At 43.9% G+C, this 23,290-nt stretch overlaps 1 protein-coding gene across 1 annotated transcript; it reads left to right on the forward strand.

Moving 5' to 3' along the window:
• Positions 1-458: 458 nt before the first annotated feature.
• LOC113026322 (neuropeptide Y receptor type 1-like) lies at positions 459-23,067 on the forward strand. The gene is made up of 5 exons (XM_026174979.1): positions 459-1,810; positions 17,433-17,962; positions 19,205-19,446; positions 20,835-20,981; positions 21,180-23,067. Exons 2-5 carry the CDS (start codon positions 17,654-17,656, stop codon positions 21,628-21,630), a joined length of 1,149 nt encoding a protein of 382 aa, XP_026030764.1. The 5' UTR covers positions 459-1,810; positions 17,433-17,653; the 3' UTR covers positions 21,631-23,067.
• The last annotated feature ends 223 nt before the right edge of the window (positions 23,068-23,290 follow it).

The following is a 23,290-nucleotide window of genomic DNA, read 5'->3' on the forward strand; positions in this document are numbered from 1 at the left end:
CCATCTCACAGCCATTCCCCAACTCTCTGTGAATGGTACTCATGCCCATTGATCAGTGGTTGGTGATCAATGGTCATGAGAATTTGCATAATCATGATGAAGAAACTGACCTCCCAGCCCATTGTTCCTTCAGTGGTGCTGGTTTCAGTCATTATGCAAATGTGCGGTTTATAAGATTGGGCAAACCTGCAGTCAGCTGAGACTGAAGAAGTCACTTGGATGAGTGAGGAAACGTTTCTCCCACAAAACGCTACATCCAGATGAACAGAATCAACTTTTGGAGATTTACACTTAAGTTAAATTAGCTTAAGTTTAAACTTAAGTTTCAACCCCACGTTGCTTTCTGGATTTTATACTTATTTATTTTACTGGCTACATAAAATCAAAATTCACATGTTTTATGTAACTAAAATGTTTAATTATCTGGGCTAAAGAAAATAAAGTTATAGACTATAATATTTTATATGCATATTACAGGATGTAACACTAGCATGAGTAAAAACATGGCTTTGATTTTGCCACACCATTTGATTTCCATGCTACCCTAGGAAATTTTCACTAGATCCGCCCCTGCCAGGGCTCAAACTACCGACCCTCCAATTAATAGATAGCCTTCTCTACCTCCTGACCTACAGCCACCCCGTGTGCTAGCATGCCAATGCTAAGCTTTGTGTGCCTCAAGTTTATATTGTAATTATGAGACAGTGTTTCAGGTCATTTTATGGAGTAATGTAAATATCAACACTTCACTGAGTTCTTTTGATTCCTCAGAGGCATCTGATGGAAGACAAAACATTGCTCAGTAGACCATTTAACCCTTTATTTCTCTTTTATATTACTTCTAGACGGGAGATGCGTCCTGCATGACACGTTGCCGCGGATCTCAAAATGGTGGTGTACCCCTAACAGTTTTATTACAGACGCTCTCTCATTCTAGTCTAAACAACAGTGTCTCCGTAACTTTCCACTAGAGATGGTCCCCTCGTATCTACTTTTCCCAGGCAAGCGTGAGTGAGAGTCTACAGCTTTCTACTCCCCAAGGACACATGGTCTCATGCCTTTATTTTTCAGGGCTGTGTCCACTTAATACTACACTATATAACTTTATAACACTTATTAATAAAAAGGGAGGCACTGCAAATTATTTAATCCCAACGGTAATGAGAAAGTAAGCTATTGCAGAAGTGTAACTAATTACTTCCCTGCCAAGTAATTAAGTAATATGGTGCATTACTTTAGGAAAGGTGATGGATTACTTAACATCCCCAGCACTGTAGATGGGTTGAAACTGACTGCGGTGTGTGGAGTGAGTGTTTTACTGACGGGGTGGGTAAAGGAAACACGCCTTCAGATCATGTGTTCCAGTTTTTCAGAATAAAGTTTGTGTATTTGTCAGGGTAGTAAAATGTGGGATTAATCCATGAAATGACTGCATGGATGCCGTGAATGTTCGGCTTCCCCCTCAGCATCTGGTCCTGGTGTTTGGATGCTGAGGGCCCCCTCAGACTCAGGCCTCCTTAAACGTGTTTACGACCCTGGGTAAAGCTGCTCTGTTGTCACTGCTCCCTCCCTCCCTCTGACTCCGCACTGGTTGGAGCTCCTCCTGCTCACTCTCCGAGCGGCCGCCTCTCCGTGCGGAGCTCACAGGCGCCTCTCCGCAGATGGGTGACTGCTCCACTTCTCCCGCTCTTCTCCTCCCAAACACGGCGGCAGCTTCTTTCAGCTGTGTACCGCAGGCAGCAGCAGCCCCTGCGCCGAGCACAGAGGCAGGACTGACGGGAACCGCGCTCCAGGTGTAAGCTCAGCTCAGGTGAGGATCTTTGACGCTTTGTGTCTCTGTGCAGGACTGCAGCTGCGTCCATTTAAATGTGAGTCATGTGAACGTGTTAGCATTTCGCGCGTGCACCCAGAGAAGTGATCTCAGAGATGTGCTGTGTGTTCACCTTCCGATCAAAGCGTGAGACATAAAGGCTCACGTGCACGGACAGAAATTCATCTCAAAAGTTAAAATATGGAAGACCGAAAGTGCCCCCAAAAATCATGACGTCAACAAATTACTGATTAAAATGGTTAAAATGCTTTTACAGGCACCAGAAACCACACTGAAAATAACCATAACATCCACTGTAAAATGTGACACAAATGAAGAATAAAGTTTATGTAGTGACATCCCTGTAGTTCACTCACTGAAGGAGGAAACAGACAAACAAACTAATTAATTAATTAATAGTGAGCAAACAGTGACTACAGTACAAAACAGACATTTTTCATAATGAATAAATTATTAAAATAGAAGGTTAAAGGGAAGGTAAAACAACATCGCTTCAGTCCCATTTCATACATTCAGTGCCTGCACTTCATTTCTGCCTTTGTTCTTTGGTGTGTATTTTATAAGATTTAAAAATGTATTTAATATTTACTGGCATCAGCATCCTTGTCATAATAGTCAGTTGGAGAGGATATTAAATGGCTCAAACAATAATTATTTATTTATTATACTTGTAAATATGCGACACGTTGATAGGCTTCTTTCTCTTTTTTGTCTCTTAATGATGACATTTAATTTTATGTGTTTGTGTGCCGAACGCATTTGTGCTTCCACATTAAAGGCATTGAGGTCTGTGGAGTGCTTCCCACATCTTGTTAACATAATCAGCATCATTTTAATCATCAGTTCAATGTCACGGTTTGATTTCGAGAGAACGCTGGACCTGTGTGAGGAAATGAAACAGCGACCAGACTGATCCACACGTTTGTTCTGCACACTTCATTCAGTTTTATTTATACAACGCCAAATTACAACAGCGCTCCCCACAGGGCACTTTGCACTGTAAAGACTGCAATCATACAGAGAACACAGAGAAAACCCTGACAGTCATGTGACCTCCTATGAGCCTATGACCGCCTACCTCACTCTGCTTTTCTTCCACACTCTTCAGTTTAAAAACAGTCACACTTCTTATTTACATGAAGCCGAGGTTCGAAACACCCTTGGTTCAGGTGGGTGAAGCTGGAGGGTGGTGTCAGGCTTCTGTCTTCAGGCTGGAAGCGATTGGTAAAGTCCTGCCTGTCAGGGCAGCAGACTCCAAGAGGGACGGGGAGCGTGAAGCTCCGGCTGGCTTGGACTCGTTGACGTCTTTCTGCACTTTTCTAAGTTTGTAGCATCAGTAGCAGAACAGCACCACTGTAGAGTCCATAATAATCACAGCTGGAAGGTGATCCTGGACTTTAAATGACTTTTGACCTGCTCCCACCAGAGCTGACACCTGTCCCACCTGCTGATCTGACCCTGAAGGTTTACCCAGAATGCACGCTGTGAGTGATCAGAAACGGGTCAAAGTGCTGCAGGTCGTTCCGACTCGGACAGATGATAACACATTTGTTCAGAGACCAGGTTCAGTCCTCAAACTGAGTATTTAACCCTTTAAAACCGGTCAGCGCGGACACGCTCCGTTTTGCGCAACTACTTTTAAATCCTTGTAGCACTGCAACCACGTGAGCTAGCGCAATAATTTTTTTTTTTTGCATATGAAACCGGAGGAGTTGTACTTACATCTAGGTCACAGTTTCCTTCCACATATAGCTTTGCAAAAACTGCATAAAAAGCACTTGCAGCAACAAAAACATAATATTCCAGAAACGCGCTTTGCCGATCCAATCAGCTGTTCGTAACACTTCCTACATTAGAATAGACGTCAGCGTGAGCTATCGCATGTGCTCCATTACCTGCCCAAAACCCGAAGTGACATCATTTTCGCGGAAATGTAGTTTTTTACCATCAGGGCCTTATGAGCCTATACTGGTGTTTTTTAAAAAGTTATGTTTGACTTTATGACTTTCTGTGTCTTTTCTGGGATGCTCAGGACTCATATTGCACTGCTGGAAATAGTTTATTTTGATGCATATGCTGCTTTTTTGCAAATTTGCATTATAATATTTATTTTCGTTTTTCCTGCAGTGTATAAAAATTGGTGTATTTCAAAAATAAAAATATGAAGACACTCAAAATAAATTTCCTGTGGTGGGAAACTATTTTGTGCAACTTTTTTGTATTTACAGTTTTGAGGGATAAGCCTCTTATATTTCTCTAACTAGAAATATATGTTAAAAAAACAAAAACGATTTTCAATTTTTTTGTAGTTTATTGCACTTTCTTGCAATTTAGGTAATTTCTATGCACTTAATGCATGCATATTATTAAAATTTGGGCTATAATGGTTGTATTGATGTATAGCAACTCGAAATGCTCCCAAAAATGGCTCCACAGCATGTAAAAATATAATATAAGCTCTGGCAGACTTGGTTCTATGGTAGGTCTTAAAGGGTTAACTGATCTGGGTTCAGTTTCTATCAGAGCTGAACCGAGTGTTTCAGGCCTGAAAGTTTGATGTGGAGATCTGCTGGACTGATGAAGCTGCGAGGCTCAGACAGAGGGAGGCTGCCGAGCGGATGGACGGGTGGAGAACAACGGACTGACTGCCGTTAAACTCCTTGCTGTGAATGAGGACTTGTAATCCACTCTACCACAGTATTGTACACTGTATTCAAGTCTACAACATTAGGGGCGTGGCCTCTTTCACTGACAGGTGGATGGTGACACAGGCGGCTGTAGCTGCTAGCTGTCTGCTAACAGGATCTCTGGACTGTGTTTCTGTTGTTGGAGAATTTTAGAGTAATATTAATGACATCATGGGACCAATAATATGACTGCTGTGAGGTTACTGTACTAACAGAGCGTTCAAGAAGGTGGAGCTCCATGTCAGATTTAAATTCTAGGGTTTTATGTGGATGTTACTGAGCACTCAGTAGTGATGGTCTTTGGGTTTTATGATTTCAGTTTCTGATCATCTGTTCAGAGTCTGTGAGTACTTTAGTTTCCTTGGTTTTTCACATTTTACTTTGGTAGTTTTTGTCTGCTATGTCTAGGTTGAACTTTTACTTATTGTTCAGCAGTGGCTCATTCATTTCCTGTTTGCCCGTCCACCGATCGGCCCTTGGTGTGTATGAATAGTCCTGTCCTCCTGTCGATCATCCGCATGTGCTCTTTGAGTTCAGTTTCTGTGTTTTCAGATTTCTCTTCTTTGGACTGTTTAAGTAAAAAGGTTCATGTTTGAATTTCAGTCCTGGTCCTGCAAAACATGAACAGTAAGGTGTGTGTGTGTGTTGCGTTGCAGTTTTTGCAGCATTATCCTTACAGCTGTGGATCGCCTGTTTGTCCCATTGAGCTGCATCCGTCTTCTTGGCGAGCATTCACCATGTTAGGAACTTCAGCTGCTCGGTCGCTGCAACAGACTCTATTTGACCTTTGAACTGCAGCACAGCAGTGATTATGAATGAAGGAAGACCTTAAACATGGCATCAGACTGACAAAGCGGAAACAAACATCCAGGACGCGGTGTGACGCCTGGCTTCACCTGAGCTCATGAAGCTCAGCAATGAGCGTTTGCACTTGATCTCCACGACTTCCTGTTCCTGTCTCGGAGCTCCTGTCCCTATGAAGAGTTTGGAGCTGACCAAATGATTTGATTTGGATCGAAAAGCAAAACGAAAGACAGACTATGTAAATGATTTTAACAGTTTTCCTACAGGGAAGGATGTGACATTACAGTGATGCAGTGAGTTTATCACAGAAGTGAATTCTCCAGAAATAAATTGAAAGAATCTGTTCTGCACACAGCGATAGAGTCAGGGCAGCCTGAGCGTCAGCGAGTGCTCTGAGCGTTACATCCTCCTGTCAGCTGACATCAGCGTCAGCTTGGCCCGCTGGACTGGTGTTTTACGCCGGCCCACGGCCACTCACCGATGACACAAAGAAAACAGGCATGAAATCTGTTAGAAGCCACAGTCTGCTCACTGCTGAGTCACTCAGGGCTGCTCAGGAACATCTGAGCCCCCCGAGCTCCTCAGACCTGCAGCTGTCTGAGGTCTACGGAAATTTGTGGTTCTCAGCTGAATGTGCTGTGGTGATTTGTCTGTTCTGCTTTTATTTTGGAGGTCAGGTTCAAATGTGGTGTAGAGAGGACCTGAACACTGGAGGCTTATCATTGGCTTATTTGAAAGTCCAGAGGATAAAGTCCAAACTACAACTGCATGTCCTCAACAAAAGACAGCTGTGAAACATGATTCAGAGGAAATATCACAGAAAAAAACAACTCTAACGAGAAGCTCAAAACACTAAAGAAACCAAACTCACCAAAAAACCAGGAAGTATCAACCAGGAAGTGAAATCCAGGAAGTGAAAATGTCTTCTAGTTACATTTTCAGAAAAGCAGACTTCCTGTTATCCTGCCATGTGACTGGTGACAGGTGAGCTTCCATGACTTCGTTGTCATGGTCGGTCTGTTGGGGTGCTGTCACAGCTGGGGGATCTTCTCGTTCTCTTGTAAGTAAAACTGATCGTTTCTCAGCCGGCCATCTTTACATCAGTGAAATGTCGCTGAACGATGATGTGGTGGCATCAACATCGCCTCAATAAAACACAATTGTGTTTACAGACATCTTCAGTGAAAAACACGTGAAACATGCCTCGCACTCCTGATTCACTCACTAATGGTTTTAGTGATGAGATCCCCCATGGGTGTTCTGTCCGGCTCTGGAGGATCTGTCTTTGGTTTCTGAGGATTTATGCCTCCGGGATAACACCTGATGTAGATCACCTCACCGTGAGGTGTCTGTGAGAGCTGAGCCACATGCTGTGAGTCAGTGGAACATGGCACTTGATGGAAACACCATTAATCATCCTGCCCCTCGTCCCTCGGTAACCAGGATGCCATCGGGCTTGTTAATCACGCCGTCGTCCCAAAATGAGAAGCTGAAGAAAATAAAAACGGTCTTCAAAGTCTGAACACCTGCGTGGATTTCAGCATGATAGAGGTGTGTCTGCTATCCAACAGGGGGCGCCTGCTTTGATTTATTTTTAATTTCTAAGTGATTAAGATGAATCATCACGTCTTGATGCATTATCCAGGTAAGTAAATCCCTAAAAGTTGATTCTGTTCAGTGATCACTCTTACTGTGTGCACGCTGAGCTGTTGAGAGTAGGATCGTTCGTTCGGGATGAGAACATCTCTGGAATCATTTTCATCATCATGCTAATTGTATTTATCTCACAGCTGCTGGAGGAAGTGAGCAGATTAGCTCCTTCCTGCTGCCTTTAGGGGTGTAATGGTCACCCTCGCCACCCCTCAGCCTAAACCAAGACGTAATTACAGCAGTGAATGAGAAAGCAGTGGGCTGTCTTTGTGTCTTTTAGCATCCCTGTTCCTGAATTGTTCTGTTATAAAAGCATTAGAGGGGCTGGACCAACGGGTGTTGGCTCTGATGGAATTGGGCTTGACTAGAAATCTTCTGTTGGGGGGGATTACCAACAGAGTGCCGTGCTGATTCTCAGCCATGAGCACGACCCGCGGGCTGCAGGACATGTTCACCTACTCATCACCGGTATGTGGAACCTCCACTTGTCTGTCCATCCATTCATCCATTTGGTGCTGCAGAGCTCTCAATTCAGCTCAATTCAGTTTTATTTATATAGCACCAAATCACAGCAACAGCTGCCTCAAGGTACTTTATATTGTAAGGTAGACCCTACAATAATACATACAGAGAAAAACCCAACAATCATGACGCCCTATGAGCAAGCACTTTGGCTACAGTGGGAAGGAAAAACTCCCCTTCAAAAAGAAGAAACCTCCGGTAGAACCAGGCTCAGGAAGGGGCAGCCAACTGCTGCGACCGGTTGGGGTGAAAGAAGGAAGACAAGATAAATACATTCTGTGGAAGAGAGACAGAGATTAATAACAACTAATGATTCAATGCAGAGAGGTCTATTAATGCATAGTGAGTGAGAAAGGTGACCTAAGAAGAAATACTCAATGCATTATGGGAATCCCCCAGCAACCTAAACCTACTGCAGCATAACTAAAGGAAGGATTCAGGGTCACCTGCCTTTTAAGCGTAATCTAAAACTAACTCTTTCGCGCTACGTCCACACCTACATGGGTATTTTTGAAAACGCAGCTGTTTCGTCCACATGTAAACGGCGTTTCGAATCACCGAAAACTAAGATTTTTTTTAAAACTCATTTTTTGCGTTTACGTGTGGACGAGGAATACAAAGTTCGTCATGCAACGTCAAAGGTATGTGCCTTTTTTCACGTCAGCTGTGCGCCACGTCATTGCTTACATGAGAGGAATTGCAGAATGGCAGATAGTCAGATTAACAGTATTTTGTCTCTATCTTCAGGTTTTACACACTTGCATATAAACACGCAGTTACTGTCCCTCTATTTAGAAAGGCAGAGGCATCACGGTGTGATTATTTTACATGTAGTTGTTTTTTTTCCTGTGTAATAATATTCAACATTGCTATCAATACATTTTTCAAAAAAATGCCTCTCTGTGCAAAATGGGTTTAAAAACATAAACAACTGTGGGATACTGTTTGTCCGTGATTTGAAGAGCCCAGCGCTGCTCCCGATGAAGGGAAAACCAATTCTGCAGGGGAGACCTACCTCGGCACTTGTGCAGGTGAAAGCAAAGGTAAGATTTGCTTCACCATATTTTCTAGTCTTTGGCTTAGAATGAAGTTGGTTTGGAAACATATTCAGCGATGCTTCATCTCCTGCTTTGCATTTGTGTAGGCGCCCCGCTCTAGCAGTGTCCAAGAGTTGTTGGGTTTCTTTTGTTTGTTTTTTTTTTCCCTTTTCATGCTGCCCCCCCCCCCCCCCCCCCCCCCCCCTGCAATGGCTCTGCACCCCCCTAGGGGGCGGGCCCCACACTTTGGGAAGGTCTGTATCAACTGAAGGCTTTTCAGAGAGTTTTTAGGACATCCTAGTAGCAGGGAATTACAGTAGAAGTAATAAATGCATGAACTGGTCAAAAATGACTCCAGGGTTTCTCATGGTGTTATTGGAGGCCAAGGTAATGCCATCTAAAGTAAGAGTTTGTTTAGATACCATATTTCTAAGATTTTCAGGGCCGAGTCCAATAACCTCAGTTTTATCTCAATTTAGAAGCAGAAAATTAGAGGTCATCCAGGTCTTTAAAACTTTCCTGCAGTTTAACTAATTGGTGTGTGTTATCTGGCTTCATGGATAGATAAAGTTGGGTGTCATAAGCATAGCAGTGTATGTATGTGTGCTAGACCTTCTGATGATACTGCCTAAGGGAAGCATGTATAATGTAAACAGAATTGGTCCTAGCACCTACAGCGTGCTCTAATCATTCTAATAGAATATTATGGTCAACAGTATTGAACACTGCACTGAGGTCTAGCAGGACAAGCACAGGGATGAGTCCACTGTCAGAGGCCATAAGAAGATCATTTGTAACCTTCACTAAAGGTGTTTCTGTGCTGTGATGAGCTCTGAAACCTGACTGACACTTTTCAAATAAGAAAGTCTGCGGGTCTCCGTGTAATCGGTTTACTGTTCCAATACTTTTAGCCCTCACTGTACTTCCATCTGTGACTTCATCAAACATGTAAGAATAACCAGTAAGTGTGAGTACGCCATCTGTAATAGTGTGGTGAGCACATGAGCAGAGATTTCCTCCTCTTTGTGTGTCCTTGAATTGCATCCCGCCCTTCCCTTCCCAGCTTCATATTCATTATGAGAAGTTTTTCCCCTTAGCTTTAAAGACACTTTCAATCCTAACAGACATTAAACCTGAAGGATCATTTCACCCCCACTGACCGCCCGGTCATGCCAACAATCTGAGCTCTGCGACGTGGCGGAGACAGACAGCTCGCCGGCCCGCAGGCACCACCGTCTGCATACATGCAAACTCGATGGCACGAAGCTGGCGCTAAGACGAAAGCGTCAGCCCTCTGGAATCATCTGCCACATCGAACTGATATCAAACATCAGGATGTGACCTCTGTGATGGCTGTCCTCACCCGCCTCCGCACAAAGGAAACCTTCATAGCTTAATCCAGCTCAGATTTCATGGCTCTGCTGCGTGGCTGTTCCACTTCCACACTCAGAGAAACACAAGTTATTTATATCCGTGCAGCCAGAACACACTCTTCCAGCAGAAAGCAGCCGCAGAGCGCCGAGAGCTCCCAGCCAACACGAACGTCTCAGTGCTGAACATTCGAAGCTCAAACACATTCAAGTTGTTGGTTTAATGTGTGCGTGCTCCCCCTCTGCTGCACAGACCACAAACATGACGGGCTCGACGCTGTGCTGCAGGTGACCTCCTTCCTGCAAGACGTTCCCTCTCACATCGACACACAGTGAGCTGCAGCTTCTGCAACTGTTCCGGTATTTTTTTCCCATGATGAGAGCAACAAACCAAACAGAACCTGCAGTTCCTCTGACGTCCAGCAGAGGCAGCAGTGAGACCGTCCTCATAGACTTCCATGTTAAAACAAACCTGTTTGGTCTCTGTAGATAATTTAAACCTTCATTATATTCGTTTAAGGAAGATATTTTTGTAACTCACCTGTTTGCATTACGAGGAGTGTGGCCTCTCTGACTGACAGGTGGATGATGACACAGGTGCTGTAGCTGCAAGCTGTCTGCTAGCTTCACCTGAACTGGACCTTTGGACCATGATTGTGCTTTTAGACATCATGTGACTAATAATATCGCTGCTGTGAGGTTACTGTACTAACAGACCATCTCAAAGAAATTCTAGGATCCTCATTGGATGTTACTGATTAGCTGGTGTCTATCTGATAGCTAAGCATTAACTGATAACTCAGCACCTTCTGGTTGAACTATGGTCATGGCGTGGCTGTAAGCTGTACTAACCAGTGACATAGAACATGAAGATAAATAATCTCAGTCACCCAAACCTGTCATGCACATTTTGAATATTTTACAGAATGTCAGCCCTAAAAAAACGTTGATATTTTTTCCAGCGTTTTTGATTCTCACCACTTCTTTAGTTCGTGAAACGTTTGGAATTGATGAACAAATTTCAGCTGTTTTTATGGAGATCATCACTCCTATAACAAACAGATTAAGTCTTCAGACTGTGACGCCTGCAGTGGTAGTAAAACTGATCTGGGTTCAGTTTCTCACAAAGCTTTAATGTGTTTTTTAACCCAGAGTTTCATGTGGAGATCTGCTGGACTGATGAAGCTCAAACATGCAGCAAAAAGCCCAAAATGTGGACCTATGCAAGTGTACCTGAAGGGTCTGTGAGGCTGAACATGTTCACAGTGTGAAGGGGACATAATGCATCATTGATTAAACAAAGAGCAGCTGACTGTGATTAGTGTCTGATGGAACAACCCTGTTGCACAGCTTTCCTCTGCAGCCCACAGATTACACTGTGCACATTCAGTAAACTCAGAGTCTGAGTGCTCTGATTCTCTGCGCAGCTGCCGCTCGGTCAGGTCGGCTTAGGTAATGTGTTCTGAGGAAAGAGAAAAGGAAGAAGAAATGAAATATCAAAGATCAGCAAGGTCATCGGGGGTAAATGGGCAACTGCAGGCGGAGTAGCAGCACCTCCACGTCTTCACAGATTCTGGTCATGCACTTCATAACTTCACCGAAGGTTCAGGCATGCGCTCAGAAACAGCACATGCATGGCCCGAGTGGAATTCTGGTTCTCCTTCTTAAATTCACCACGATGATGTCACCCCGATCTTCCATCATGCTTTAAAAAGTGCACACTATGAGCGTCTCAGGCTGTCCTAAACTTGAGCCCCATCAGCTTCACGCCTGCAGGAGTCCAGCTGAAGTAGCTGAAGTACTAACAGCAGCCAGATGAACCCACTTGTGCCTTTTTCTGGACTGAGTTACCCAACATGTTTGATCCTGTGTGTGGACAGAAGAACCAGAGCCACCAGGCTTCTTTTATCTCCATGGACCAGCTCTTCATAGTCACATGAAGGCATGTGTGATGGAGATGGTGATCAGGTTGAAATTTTACTGCAGAATCTGCTCTGAATCTGTGCTGTGGGATACGACAGAGCCGCCTCTCACACTGTTCCCATTAACAGTGTTTCATAGAGGAGTTCAAAGCAGTGGGTGAACGTCAGCCTGTCGGCTGCAGAAAGTGAGCTGTCAGTCACAGATGGGAAGATGTGGGAGGAAGGAAGTTCAGACATTGTTCAGCCATCTGACGAGTGTGTTGGAGGACTTGTTTTAAGTTGGCACTCAAATCAACACGCTTTCATTTATGGGTAGAAATGAGGCAGAAATTTATCATAAAGCCTGAAAAATCTAATTTCAGTTGCTGTAGGAAATTTGAACCAGAGCTGAAAGATGCAGTCTTTTATTTTGAATCCCTTTTTCCTTTCAGAGTTGGAGCCATTAAGCTCTGCTTTTGCACTGAAAAACTGCTGGACTCTTACTGTGAAAACAGAGTCCAGCAAGCTGTTCTGCAATTAACTTCAATTCAGTTTCATTTATACTTAGTTCATTTACATTTATATATATTTATATAAATCACAATATTAATACTGTGAGGTAAAGATACTACAATAATACAGAGAAACTCCAGCAGTCACATGATTCTCCCCACCCACATCTAAAAAACCCTCCCTTTTAACAGGAAGAAAAGTCAGACAGAACCAGGCTCAGAGAGAGGTGGCCATTTTTTCACATCCATGACAGACTGTGTGGGAAACATGGATGCAGCCACCACAATGCCACTGGATTCTGGACTCTGTGACCTGAAGCCTTAGGCCCGGGGTGGCCAACTCCGGGCCTCAAGAGCTGGTGTCCTGCAGGTTTTAGATGGGTCCTTGATCCAACACAGCTGATTTAAATGGCTAAATTACCTCCTCAACATGTCTTGAAGTTCTCCAGAGGCCTGGTAATGAACTAATCATTTGATTCAGGTGTATTGACCCAGGGTGATATCTAAAACCTGCAGGACACCGGCTCTCGAGGCCTGGAGTTGGCCACCCCAGTCTTAGGCTGTGTCGAAATTCAGGGGCCACATCCTTCGGAGGTCACATTTGTAGGCCAATTACATGGTGACAAAGGCTGTCCAAATTCGAAGGTTGCTCCAAATGTGGCCCAGAAATGCGTCCTCCTTTTCCCCAGATTTGAAGCATGGGCCGGGTGTATCGTTCGTGGCCCACCATATCCCAGGATTCATTGCGAATAAGGGTTGAAGAAAATCTTTTGAGAAAAACGGCAGGTGGTTGAAGTGAAGCAATCCAGAAATAAACTTTTAAAAGTAAGTACTGTTTTTTTAAAAAAATTTTTTATCTCATTAAAAATATCCAGCGGAACAAATTTAGCATAATGAAAAGTCTTAAAAAATTCAATGTAGCTAACATTCGGTTGTTTTAGGACAAACCAACCAAAAGTCTGGCCCGTGAGCTGTGGTAAGGAAGCAGACTCAACCATGCTGTGCTGAAGTTTATGGTTAAATGAGCTCTCATCCTGTATAAACCACTAATAAATAAGACAGGCAATAAATGGAGAAGTCCTCCTCCTGTGTCTGTGCTGTTTGTCATGCTTATATCATACAATTTGAGCATGTCACTTTTGTTATAAAGCCCAACATTTCTGCAGGATCATATGTCCTGTTTCTCCTTTCTCTTTTTTTTCCCTCTTAAATTTCTCTTTAATTGTCCCACACCGGGAAATTTGATTGTAACAGCAGCCAGAAAGACACATATACAAACAAACAGGACACAGAACAGAAACATACACAATTTTCTTTCTTACATATTTACATCAAGGACAATGGTTACTATAAACGGAGTAGTGTACAGTTATTAAATTAAATAAAATTAACTACAGATAAGAAGCAAACCCAGGTTGTGGTGCGAATCGGTTGATTAAATTATTGCAGTTACAGCGCAGATGTAAACATCTATGATTGTTGGGAGCAGTTTTGATTGTACAGTCTGACAGCTGCAGGGAGGAAGGACCTGCGGAAACACTCCTTCATGCACCAATGCATGAAGGATTTTAAATGATTGTGTGATTTAAATACATAAAATATGTCCATGTGATTCTATTAGAAAACTTTGTTTTCATCTTGCAAGTTAACAGATATTTGATAAACTTCTCCTGCTTTTGTTGTTAACTGCCATGGCTGATTTTCTTCTGCAAGCGTCCAGAGTAAGGAGAGACTGAGAAGGGACAGAGGCTCTTCATCCCTGATGAAACACCAGCACAGGTTCAGCAGTGTGTGAGGAAGAGGAGGAGAAAAAGGAGCCAGCAGAAGCTGAGAGATGAAGAGGAGAACAGGGGGAGAACAGGCAGCTGTTCTCTGTACATGAAGGATGGCTGAAAATATTTAAAACAGTTTTCAGATATTTGCTTCGTGTATTTGCAACACAAACTATAACAGCTGCATATAGGGAACCACTGACTGATGTTTATCCTGCAGGACAGGATCTGACAGGGAAAGAAGAGAAAATAAAAGTAACCATAGACAACTTTGATAATGATCTGATTTATCCAGAATGTATTTAGTCAAAATATTGTTTTCATCACAATGGGATTGTACTGGTTTCAGTGGGAAAAGTATGCAAGTAAGAGGTTCAAAGAGCTGTGAAAAGCTGTACATTCATAAAGTATGTATGTAAAATACAATATTTTATAACGATGTTGTTTCTGTGTCATCTCTATTCCTTGAGACTCTTTTTACCCAAATATCGGCCTCTTTAATGCTCTGATATCTTCAACATCTTAAATAAATTATATTGCCCAGTTTTCTCATCAATAAAAGAATATTTACTGCATCAGTCTGATTTCCATTTTATGTGAAATGTACAAGGATCAAATCTTTGTAGTTAATTTTTGGGATTTTTTTGGGATATTGCCCTTTAATATAACTAAAGATTTCAGCCAGTGGTCACTGTATATTAATATTTGTCTGTTAGACAGTCACAAGTTATAAATGATATGAAATAGAAATATATATATATATATATACCTTGAATTTTAACTGAAATATAATATTTGAGACAACTGAGTTAAATTTCACCTCTGAGGATTTTTTTTTTTTTCAAAAAATGAAGTATATATAGTAAAATATCAATAATGGAAATCATTTTACATTTATACCATCAAAATGAAATGAGACATTTCAAGAGCTACACTAGCAAACTATTTTACTAGCTAAACTTAGCATAATTGGCTCAGCACATGGCTGTAATGTTCACCCAGATACATCACACGGAGATGAAACAACACAATTTTCTTCAGTAAAAGTAAAAAAAATGACATAAAATAAAGATTTTCTCTATTTCTGTCAAACCACAGCTGTAGCTGGTTTTGGACACATGTAGTAGCATACCAGCTGAGCAGACAGTGGGCGGAGTCAAGTTGAGACATTGCAAAATTCATTGTTGGAACATTAACAGTAACCTTGTCGGGTTTTCTGATAACCTCCTGCATGAAATCCGCAGAGACCTGTGGGCACTGTCTTTGCCGAACTGACATCCAGCAGATGTCAGAGGAACTGATTGATCTGGGTTGCACCTTTTGGATGTTTTCAGCTCTTGGGTCTCTGTTGGGCTTTTTCTATATGACCAACTACATTTTGCAGCCAGACGAGTCGCCCCCTGCTGGCCATTAGACAGAATGACCGAACACCTGCCTGGAGACAGAAGATTTGTTGTCAGGCGATGATGTAGTAAACATGCCATGTTTTGTGATGTTTTTCTGCACCGCAGAGGAAACACATTGTTTCCAGATGTTACTGGTGTTGTCTCGTCAACATCTGTCAAGCTGCTGTCCTGTGTTGGAGCTTTACGTGTGCATATTTTAAAAACAGTGTGGATCTCTGAGTGTTCTTGTGCAGGAGCGAGGGAGCAGCAGATATGGAGCTGTGTGATGGCTGCCATGACAAGCGGGTGGCTGCTGCGAGTGAGTCAGAGCGTGGCTGTGCACAAACACCTGTGAGTGTGTCTCATTTGGTGGCAGTTCAGTCCCTCAGGGCTGATGAAGGCTGTCAGTGGAGGGCGAAATGAAAGAGTGGGCGAGGCAGACAGCTGATGGTGTCGATGTGCATGTGATCAGAGGATGCGCGCTGCCTGCAGCAGCTGATGGTCTAAAAGCTGTATCTTAATTAAACCGTTAAGTCAGCACGTCGCAGATAAGTGAGAACACGGGTCGTTAAAATGATACTGAGTGTGGGTGTGTGTATAGTTTGTGCACATGTGTAAGAACATTACATATATCATACATGACAGTTCAAACTCTGATATTCTTTAAAACCACAGAGGGCTACAGTGTATCAGCAGCTGATCTCAGCTTATAGTTGTTAGCATCAGAACCTTTCTAGACTCCCTGCTCCACAGGGGGTGCTCTCGAGCTGCTCCGGAATGAGAGGGGCTTTGTGGAGCTGCAGAACAGAGCGGATCATCATTGTTTTCTGTCATCTGATCAGTATCTCTGAAATTAGAAATATCCTGTCTCAGATTGACACTGAAAAAGTAGTTCATGCATTTAGTACTTCTAGGCTAGACTACTATGATTCGTTATTATCAGGATGTCCAAACAACTCCCTGGAAATCCTTCAGTTAATCCAAAATGCTGCAGCAAGAGTACTGACAGGGACTAGAAAGAGAGAGCAGATTTCTCCTATACTGACTTCCCTTCATTGGCTCCCTGTTAAATCCAGAATTGAATTTAAAATCCTGCTCTTTTCATACAAGAATAATCAATAAATAATTAGGCCCCATCTTATCTTAAAGACCTTATAGTACTGTATCACCCCATTAGAGCACTTCACTCGCAGACTGTTAGTTGTTGTTTCTAGAGTATTTAAAAGTAGAATGGGAGGCAGAGCCTTCAGCTTTCCATCCCCTCTACTGTAGAACCAGCTTCTAGTTTGGATTCAGGAGACAGACACTATCTCTACTTTTAAAATTAGGCTTTAAAGTTTCTTTTTTACTAAAGCATATAGTTAGGGCTGTATCAGGTGACCCTGAGTCCTTTCCTTAGTTATGCTGTTATTGGTCGGTCAGTGCACATGGCTGCCCGTCCCTGAGACTGGTTTTGCCGGAGGGTTCTTCTTGTGATTCGATGCCATACAAATAAAACTGAATTAAATTAAATCGTTGCATGAGTTATGGTGAGAGCAAACTACAGTCTGATGATTTGGAAGGTCTGACTGTTGGAGAGCTGAGCTAGGATTTGTTTTTTTTCTGCTACTTGTGCACATGGAGCGACTGTCGGGCTGTGAGGAGTGTTTTTAGGCTTCCTGTTTGAAGTGCAGCCCTCACGCTGCAACGTTTTAGCAAACGCCGACAGTCAGATAGTTGGAGAGTGGTTTTTCTGCCGAGTGTGTCCCAGTGAGCTGGGCTGCATAATGTGCCATTACACCCACGCTGGCAGTGTACGCTAACGAGTGTCTCTGGACGATGGAGTGCAGCTCAGCATGAGATAGCAGCATGTGCTGATGTATTCATTCACTCCTCCTCTTCACCTTTCTCCTCCTCTGCCTGTGCGCTGAGAGCTCCTCATCTCCATCTTATTACTCGCTGCTGTTTTGTGTTCTTTGCAGAAAACGCTGCTGCAGAGCTGATCCCCGGGGAAAGAAACACAGGACGCCATATTTGATTCCATCATCCAACTCCTCACAGCACGTAGCTGGGTGCTGTTCTCCTCCTCCTCCTCCTCTTCCTCCTCGCCCCTCATTGTGTTCTGATCCTCTTTATTGTTGGAAGTTGAGTCGCCACCGCTGGGTTGCCCGCTCCCTACTTCCTCCTCCTCTCCCTTCCTGCCATGTCCAACGACAGCGGCGTCCTCCACGTCTGGGAGGCCTCCGATTGGGCAGACACCTCTCAGTGCCCTCCCTCAGTAGGCGGGGCAACATTCCTCATCGTGGCATACAGCGCTGTCATTGCCATTGGGTTGCTAGGCAACGCAGGTCTGGTGTTCATCATTGCCCGGCAACAGGAGTTGCGCAACGTCACCAACATCCTGATCGCCAACCTGTCGTGCTCCGACATCCTTATGTGCATCGTTTGTCTGCCCGTCACCGTCATCTACACGCTGATGGATCGTTGGGTGCTGGGGGAGGCCCTGTGCAAGGTCAGTGTGCCGTGCACGCTCACCGCTGCTGGGACAACAGCACTCACCAGTGTGCAATCATCACCTTTTCCTTCAAAAACAATAAAGAGACGACAGTGAGAAGCTGTCTGCAGGGCTGTGTTGTCAGCCTGAGCACAGTTTCACACCGAGCCTGCAGCTCCTTCCTCCTGGAGTCAGCTGCAGGAGTATCTGAAGGAGCTGCTCTTCTTCAGGCAGCTGTAAAGGACTTGAATACCTGAATATTATCCGCTTCATTTCTGGCACTAGATGCTTACTTTTACTAAGATAATCATTCTTTGTTGACATGGAGTTTCTAAGTTATGATTGTTTCTTTTATTTTAACTACTGTAAGTGCTGCTAGCTTATGACTGCACTGCTGAACACTGAATTAATGAGTGTTCAGAACACAGGACGTGCTTTTAAAAGAGATTTTAAATCTCAAGTGTGGGGCAATCCAGGTGCTGACTCTGCCCACCCTGAACATGGATTGCATACTCCTTTTATCCTCCAAAGTTGTGTTGATAAATGAAGACCGTTAGCTTTCCACTGCTTAGTGATGCAGATGAGTCAGGTACGCAGGTGAGACCAGAGGATGATACAAGCCTGTGTTTGTGCTTCCTCTGGAAGCATGTCTATGGGAGCAGAGGGATAAGTGGTGGTCTGCTCCACACAGGAACGTAATGCTTCTCAGTCTGAGTGACCGACCACCTGAAAGCCTGAGCAGCCTCTGGCTTCACAGATAACAGATCGGTTTTAATTACAAGTTTGTGTCACCTCATTTAATAAAAATCTGAAATTAGACAGCAAACAGCAGCAACTCAGAGCTGCTGACGTTACAGATCTAGAAGTTCAGTAGCACCAGATCTGATGGAGCAGAGATGAAGAACAATGCTGACACGGAAGTGAGAGCCATCCATGGCAGTGTTTCATGTGCCCAGCAGGCCGAGCAGCACTTTACCTGCAGACCAGGTACCGCCTGCCCTGCTCACCTGTAGGTGTGTTCATTCACATTTTAAAAGAGAAAAAAAAACTTGCCTTCATTTGCTCACTGTGAGGTCATCATGAAGCTGTCAGCTGATGTAACAGGGGAAACTGAATACATTTGGATGAATGGATAAAAGTGTGATGTCACAGCGTGAAGGTGGAGCTGGTCATGACCATGGGGCCGCGCTCTCACAGTGTACCGCGAGCTCGATAACCACACCTTCAGTTTGTCCTCTGCTGTGTTTCGTGCCCGTCCAGGTGACGCCCTTTGTTCAGTGCATGTCGGTGACAGTGTCGGTCTTCTCCCTGGTGTTGATCGCTTTGGAGCGCCATCAGCTGATCCTCCATCCCACTGGCTGGTCCCCCGCCGCGGGACACTCCTATCTGGCTGTGGGGCTGACATGGCTGGTTGCCTGCTTCATTTCACTGCCTTTCCTCTCCTTCAACATCCTCACCAATGACCCATTCCAGAACATCAGCCTCCCTGCCAACCCCTTCAGGTGAGATCTGGGATACAGGTGTTTCTTAGCTTCAGTCCAGAGATGCTGTTTCATTTTAAACTGAAGCTGAGCTGAGCTATGAGGACACATAACTGATTTTCTCAAAGCCCAGAGTTTATTTTTATTCTTTGGAAATGTTCGGTATTTGTCACACAGCCCAAAACGCCTTGGGCTTGTTTTGCATTTAGCTAAAAGCAGCGTAGCCCTAAGATGTTCAGCAGCAGAACTCATCAGGGGAATAAAGTCTGCTGCAGCACAATAAATGAACCTGAATGTGTCTCAATCCGACCGTCTGGACATTAGCCTGTCAGAAATACTTAATGAACACTTTAAGAAAGACCTTTTATCCTCGGAGGTTCCTGTACCAACTGAAGTCTTTAGAACCGGTTCAGGGCCATCAGAGTCACTGAAGGAGGTGTTTATTTACAGTTCTGATTTTGTGGAAGAAGAATGTCAGCATTTGTTGGAGTTTCTTTAAATTCCGCTCTGGTGCCTGGTGATAGAGACGCAGAGAGTGTTTCATCCACAGAGCCTGACGCTGTCTGAGACTTCAGGGTTCATATCTGGATACTGAAGAGTTTGTATTTACTTCATTTAACAAGAAAACTGAAGATGCATTTCTGTTGGCTCAGACAGTCAGGGAACAGCACTGTATCTGCTTATCAGCACATCTAAAACCTGAAAACGTTAATGCAAGAAGGTGAGTGGACCTGCCGATTTCAGACTCTGATAACAGGACTGAGACAAAGACAGCTTTGCTCTAAGGTCAGAGAGAGTATGATTTAGATATGAAGGGACCTGGTTTTATTGATTCTGGTGTGCAAGCAGGTAAAAATTCAAAAAAAGCCACTAATGTAGTACCAGTAAACCCCTGTACATCCTCAGTACGTTCCCAAACATGTATGTTCCAGAGAAGCAAGCGGTTCATACGAGGTTCAGTCAACAAACTGAAAAAGCCTCTTTTTCAGAGCCTTCCTCTCATGAACCTCTGGGCAGTTTCATCTGTTAGTTTCTGATCTCTAAGTGAAAATTCTGTTACATATTTATACCTCTGAGATTAGCGCTGGATGCCAAGCAGGTGAAAATGCCATCAAATGGGTCAGACATAGACTTAGACTTAGAGCTTTTTATTGTCATTGTGCAGTTTCTTGCACAGCGAAATTGGGTAAACTTCTGGGTCAGGAGTGAAGTAATGTTCAGAACTGTCACCAGAGGTTGGACACCAGCCTCAGTAAAGTTGTGCTCAGTGGGATATTACATCGAGGCACAGATGTTTTGGGATATTGCTTAGTGCAGAAGTTACATGAAATCTTCAACTTCCTAAATCAGTGCTTCTAAAAGTTAAATAAGTGTTTCCGTTTTCATTATCCATGTCTGTCTTGTTTAAGGGATCATTTGATCTGTATGGAGCTGTGGCCGTCAGACAAGCATCGCCTAGCCTACACGACTTCGCTGCTTATCTTCCAGTACTGCCTGCCCCTTCTGCTGGTGCTCCTCTGCTACCTCCGGATCTTTCTACGCCTGAGACGTCGCAGGTCACACAGCTTTCCGTTCACTCACTCTGTGATAACTCGGTTCATCCACATCATCTTTAACTGTTCGTGTTATTGTGTCAGATTAGAGCTCTGTGTGGACACTGTGTGTGGTTACGCTGTGAGTTAATGCTTCTTGAGGTTTGCTGTGACATTTCCTGGTGGATTGTCTGATGATGGATGTCATGCTGTGTTGTGCAGGGACATGCTGGAGCGCAGCAGGAGGACTCGAGGAGCCCAGAGGATAAACGTAATGCTGCTAGCCATCGTCATAGCCTTTGCTCTGTGCTGGCTGCCACTGAATGTCTTCAACACTCTGTTTGATTGGCACCACCAGGCCCTCCCAGACTGTCAGCACGACACAGTCTTCTCTGCCTGTCACCTGACGGCGATGGCCTCTACCTGCATTAACCCCATCGTTTACGGCTTCCTCAACAGCAACTTCCAGAGGGAGCTGAAGTTGACACTGCAACGCTGCCAGTGCGGCAACCGGGCTACAGAGAGCTACGAGAGCTTCCCCCTATCCACCGTGGGCAGTGAGGGCATGACCAAAGCAACGTCACTCAACAGGATGGGCTCGATGTGCATCCCCTCACCAAGACCTGAGATTGGTTCAGCAATACTTGCCAAGACATTACCAGCTGCCACCTAAAATCAAGGATTATGAGAACTGTCTTCTGACAGGTGGTTCATCAGCGGTTCACAGCTGGAGGCAGTGTGCTAACAGCTGGCTGGGATGGCTGTGTAATCAAATGCTGCTTCATCTTGGCTTGGGTTCCATCACTTCACTGCCAGAGATAAACAGCTGATTTGACCTGTCACCAAACATTTGGTGACAGGAATGAATGAAGAGGCTGAACGATGCTGCTTTGAGTCCCGAACACGAGCAGGAATCCTTGTTTAGAGTAACTCTACTGAGTGACAGAAGAGAGAGGAGGCAGGAGAGCTGGTAGCAGGGACTTTTCAGTAAGACACGCCCCTTAGTTACTATAACTAGGGCTATTAGTTTTAGCTTTTCTCGAATGTTGTTTGAGTGCTGCAACCAGCCATTCTACAGCATGTCAAAATGGCAACATTCTAACGACATTCTAGTGTCATAGACACAGTGGTGGGTTCTGTTGGTCAGTCTGTTGGTTGGACAGTCTGTCCACCAACAGACTGACTGACAGAACAAGCAGCTAACCAAAAGACCATACAACCAACAGACTAACAAACCAGCTGACCAAAAGACCATACAACCAACAGACTAACAAACCAGCTGACCAAAAGACCATACAACCAACAGACCAACCAATGGACGGAGCAGCTGATCCACAGACCGTCCACCCGACAGACCGACAAGCTGACCTACAGACTGTCCACCCAACAGACCAACACACTGACCAGCTGACCGACAGACCATCCACCCAACAGACCGAACAACAGACCAAAAAGCTGACCCACAGACGGTCTAACCAACAGATGGACTGACCAATAGACCGACCAGCTGTTCAAAAGATCGTCCAACCAAAGACTTTGGTGTTGAAAGAAGTGAAATCAGCTCACCTAACAGAGTGTCAGCAGCTGCAGCGCCATATTTTCTTCAAATTTTTCTACAGACAGAACCAGTGGCCCCTCCCACTCTGCAATGAAGCAGGGGATGTTGGTGGAACCAGGTTACACTGCTTTGAAGTTTTTTTTTGTGCAAAGAGCTCAGCAGGAGCACAGACTGTTACTGCTGCTGAAAAATGTACTAAAAACTGAAGGAAACTAACAAAATCAAGTTTAAAAAATGGTTCTATTACCGAAGCCAATGTGAGATCTCTGGCTATCTCTGCCAACATTTACTGCCAAAATTCTTTTGCAGTTCTTCAGTTTACTTTCAGACACAAATTATTTAGTGTTGCACACAGGTGTTGATTTGATGAGATGAAATGACGACTGTGACTGACAGTTGTATAAAATCACCTAGCAATCGGGTTAACATTTGAGACCATTTTAAGTAGCTGAGTAAAAGCTGTAAAAGTTAGTAGTAGGTCCCAGGTAAAGTGTCAGCATTTTTATTAATCCTTTATTTATCCAGGTAAAAAATCTCATTGAGATTAAAAATCTCATTTCCAAGAGAGACCTGGCATCATAGCAACAAAATAGGTATGTGGTATGTGACTTTTTCTATCTTGAACAGCATAGAAATAAAACCAGAGCTCTGTCACAGCATGCCAGTGTTGCAGGCTGTTTTAAAGCAGTTAAAGTAGATCTGTCCCGTTCTCTCTTATTGTCTGTCACATATATCCTTTTCATTTTAAACATCACCAAAATTTCAAATATTGTGC

The sequence above is a fragment of the Astatotilapia calliptera genome, chromosome 7 (assembly GCF_900246225.1).
Source record: "Astatotilapia calliptera chromosome 7, fAstCal1.2, whole genome shotgun sequence".
Lineage (NCBI taxonomy): Eukaryota > Metazoa > Chordata > Actinopteri > Cichliformes > Cichlidae > Astatotilapia > Astatotilapia calliptera.

Bases quoted from the DNA above. Each gene is read 5' to 3' on its own strand.
- LOC113026322 (XM_026174979.1), top strand. From the start codon at position 17,654: ATGTCCAACGACAGCGGCGTCCTCCACGTCTGGGAGGCCTCCGATTGG. The intron at 19,447-20,834 runs GTGAGATCTGGG...GTCTTGTTTAAG, and splicing joins CTCCCTGCCAACCCCTTCAG to GGATCATTTGATCTGTATGG. The intron at 20,982-21,179 runs GTCACACAGCTT...TGTGTTGTGCAG, and splicing joins CTACGCCTGAGACGTCGCAG to GGACATGCTGGAGCGCAGCA.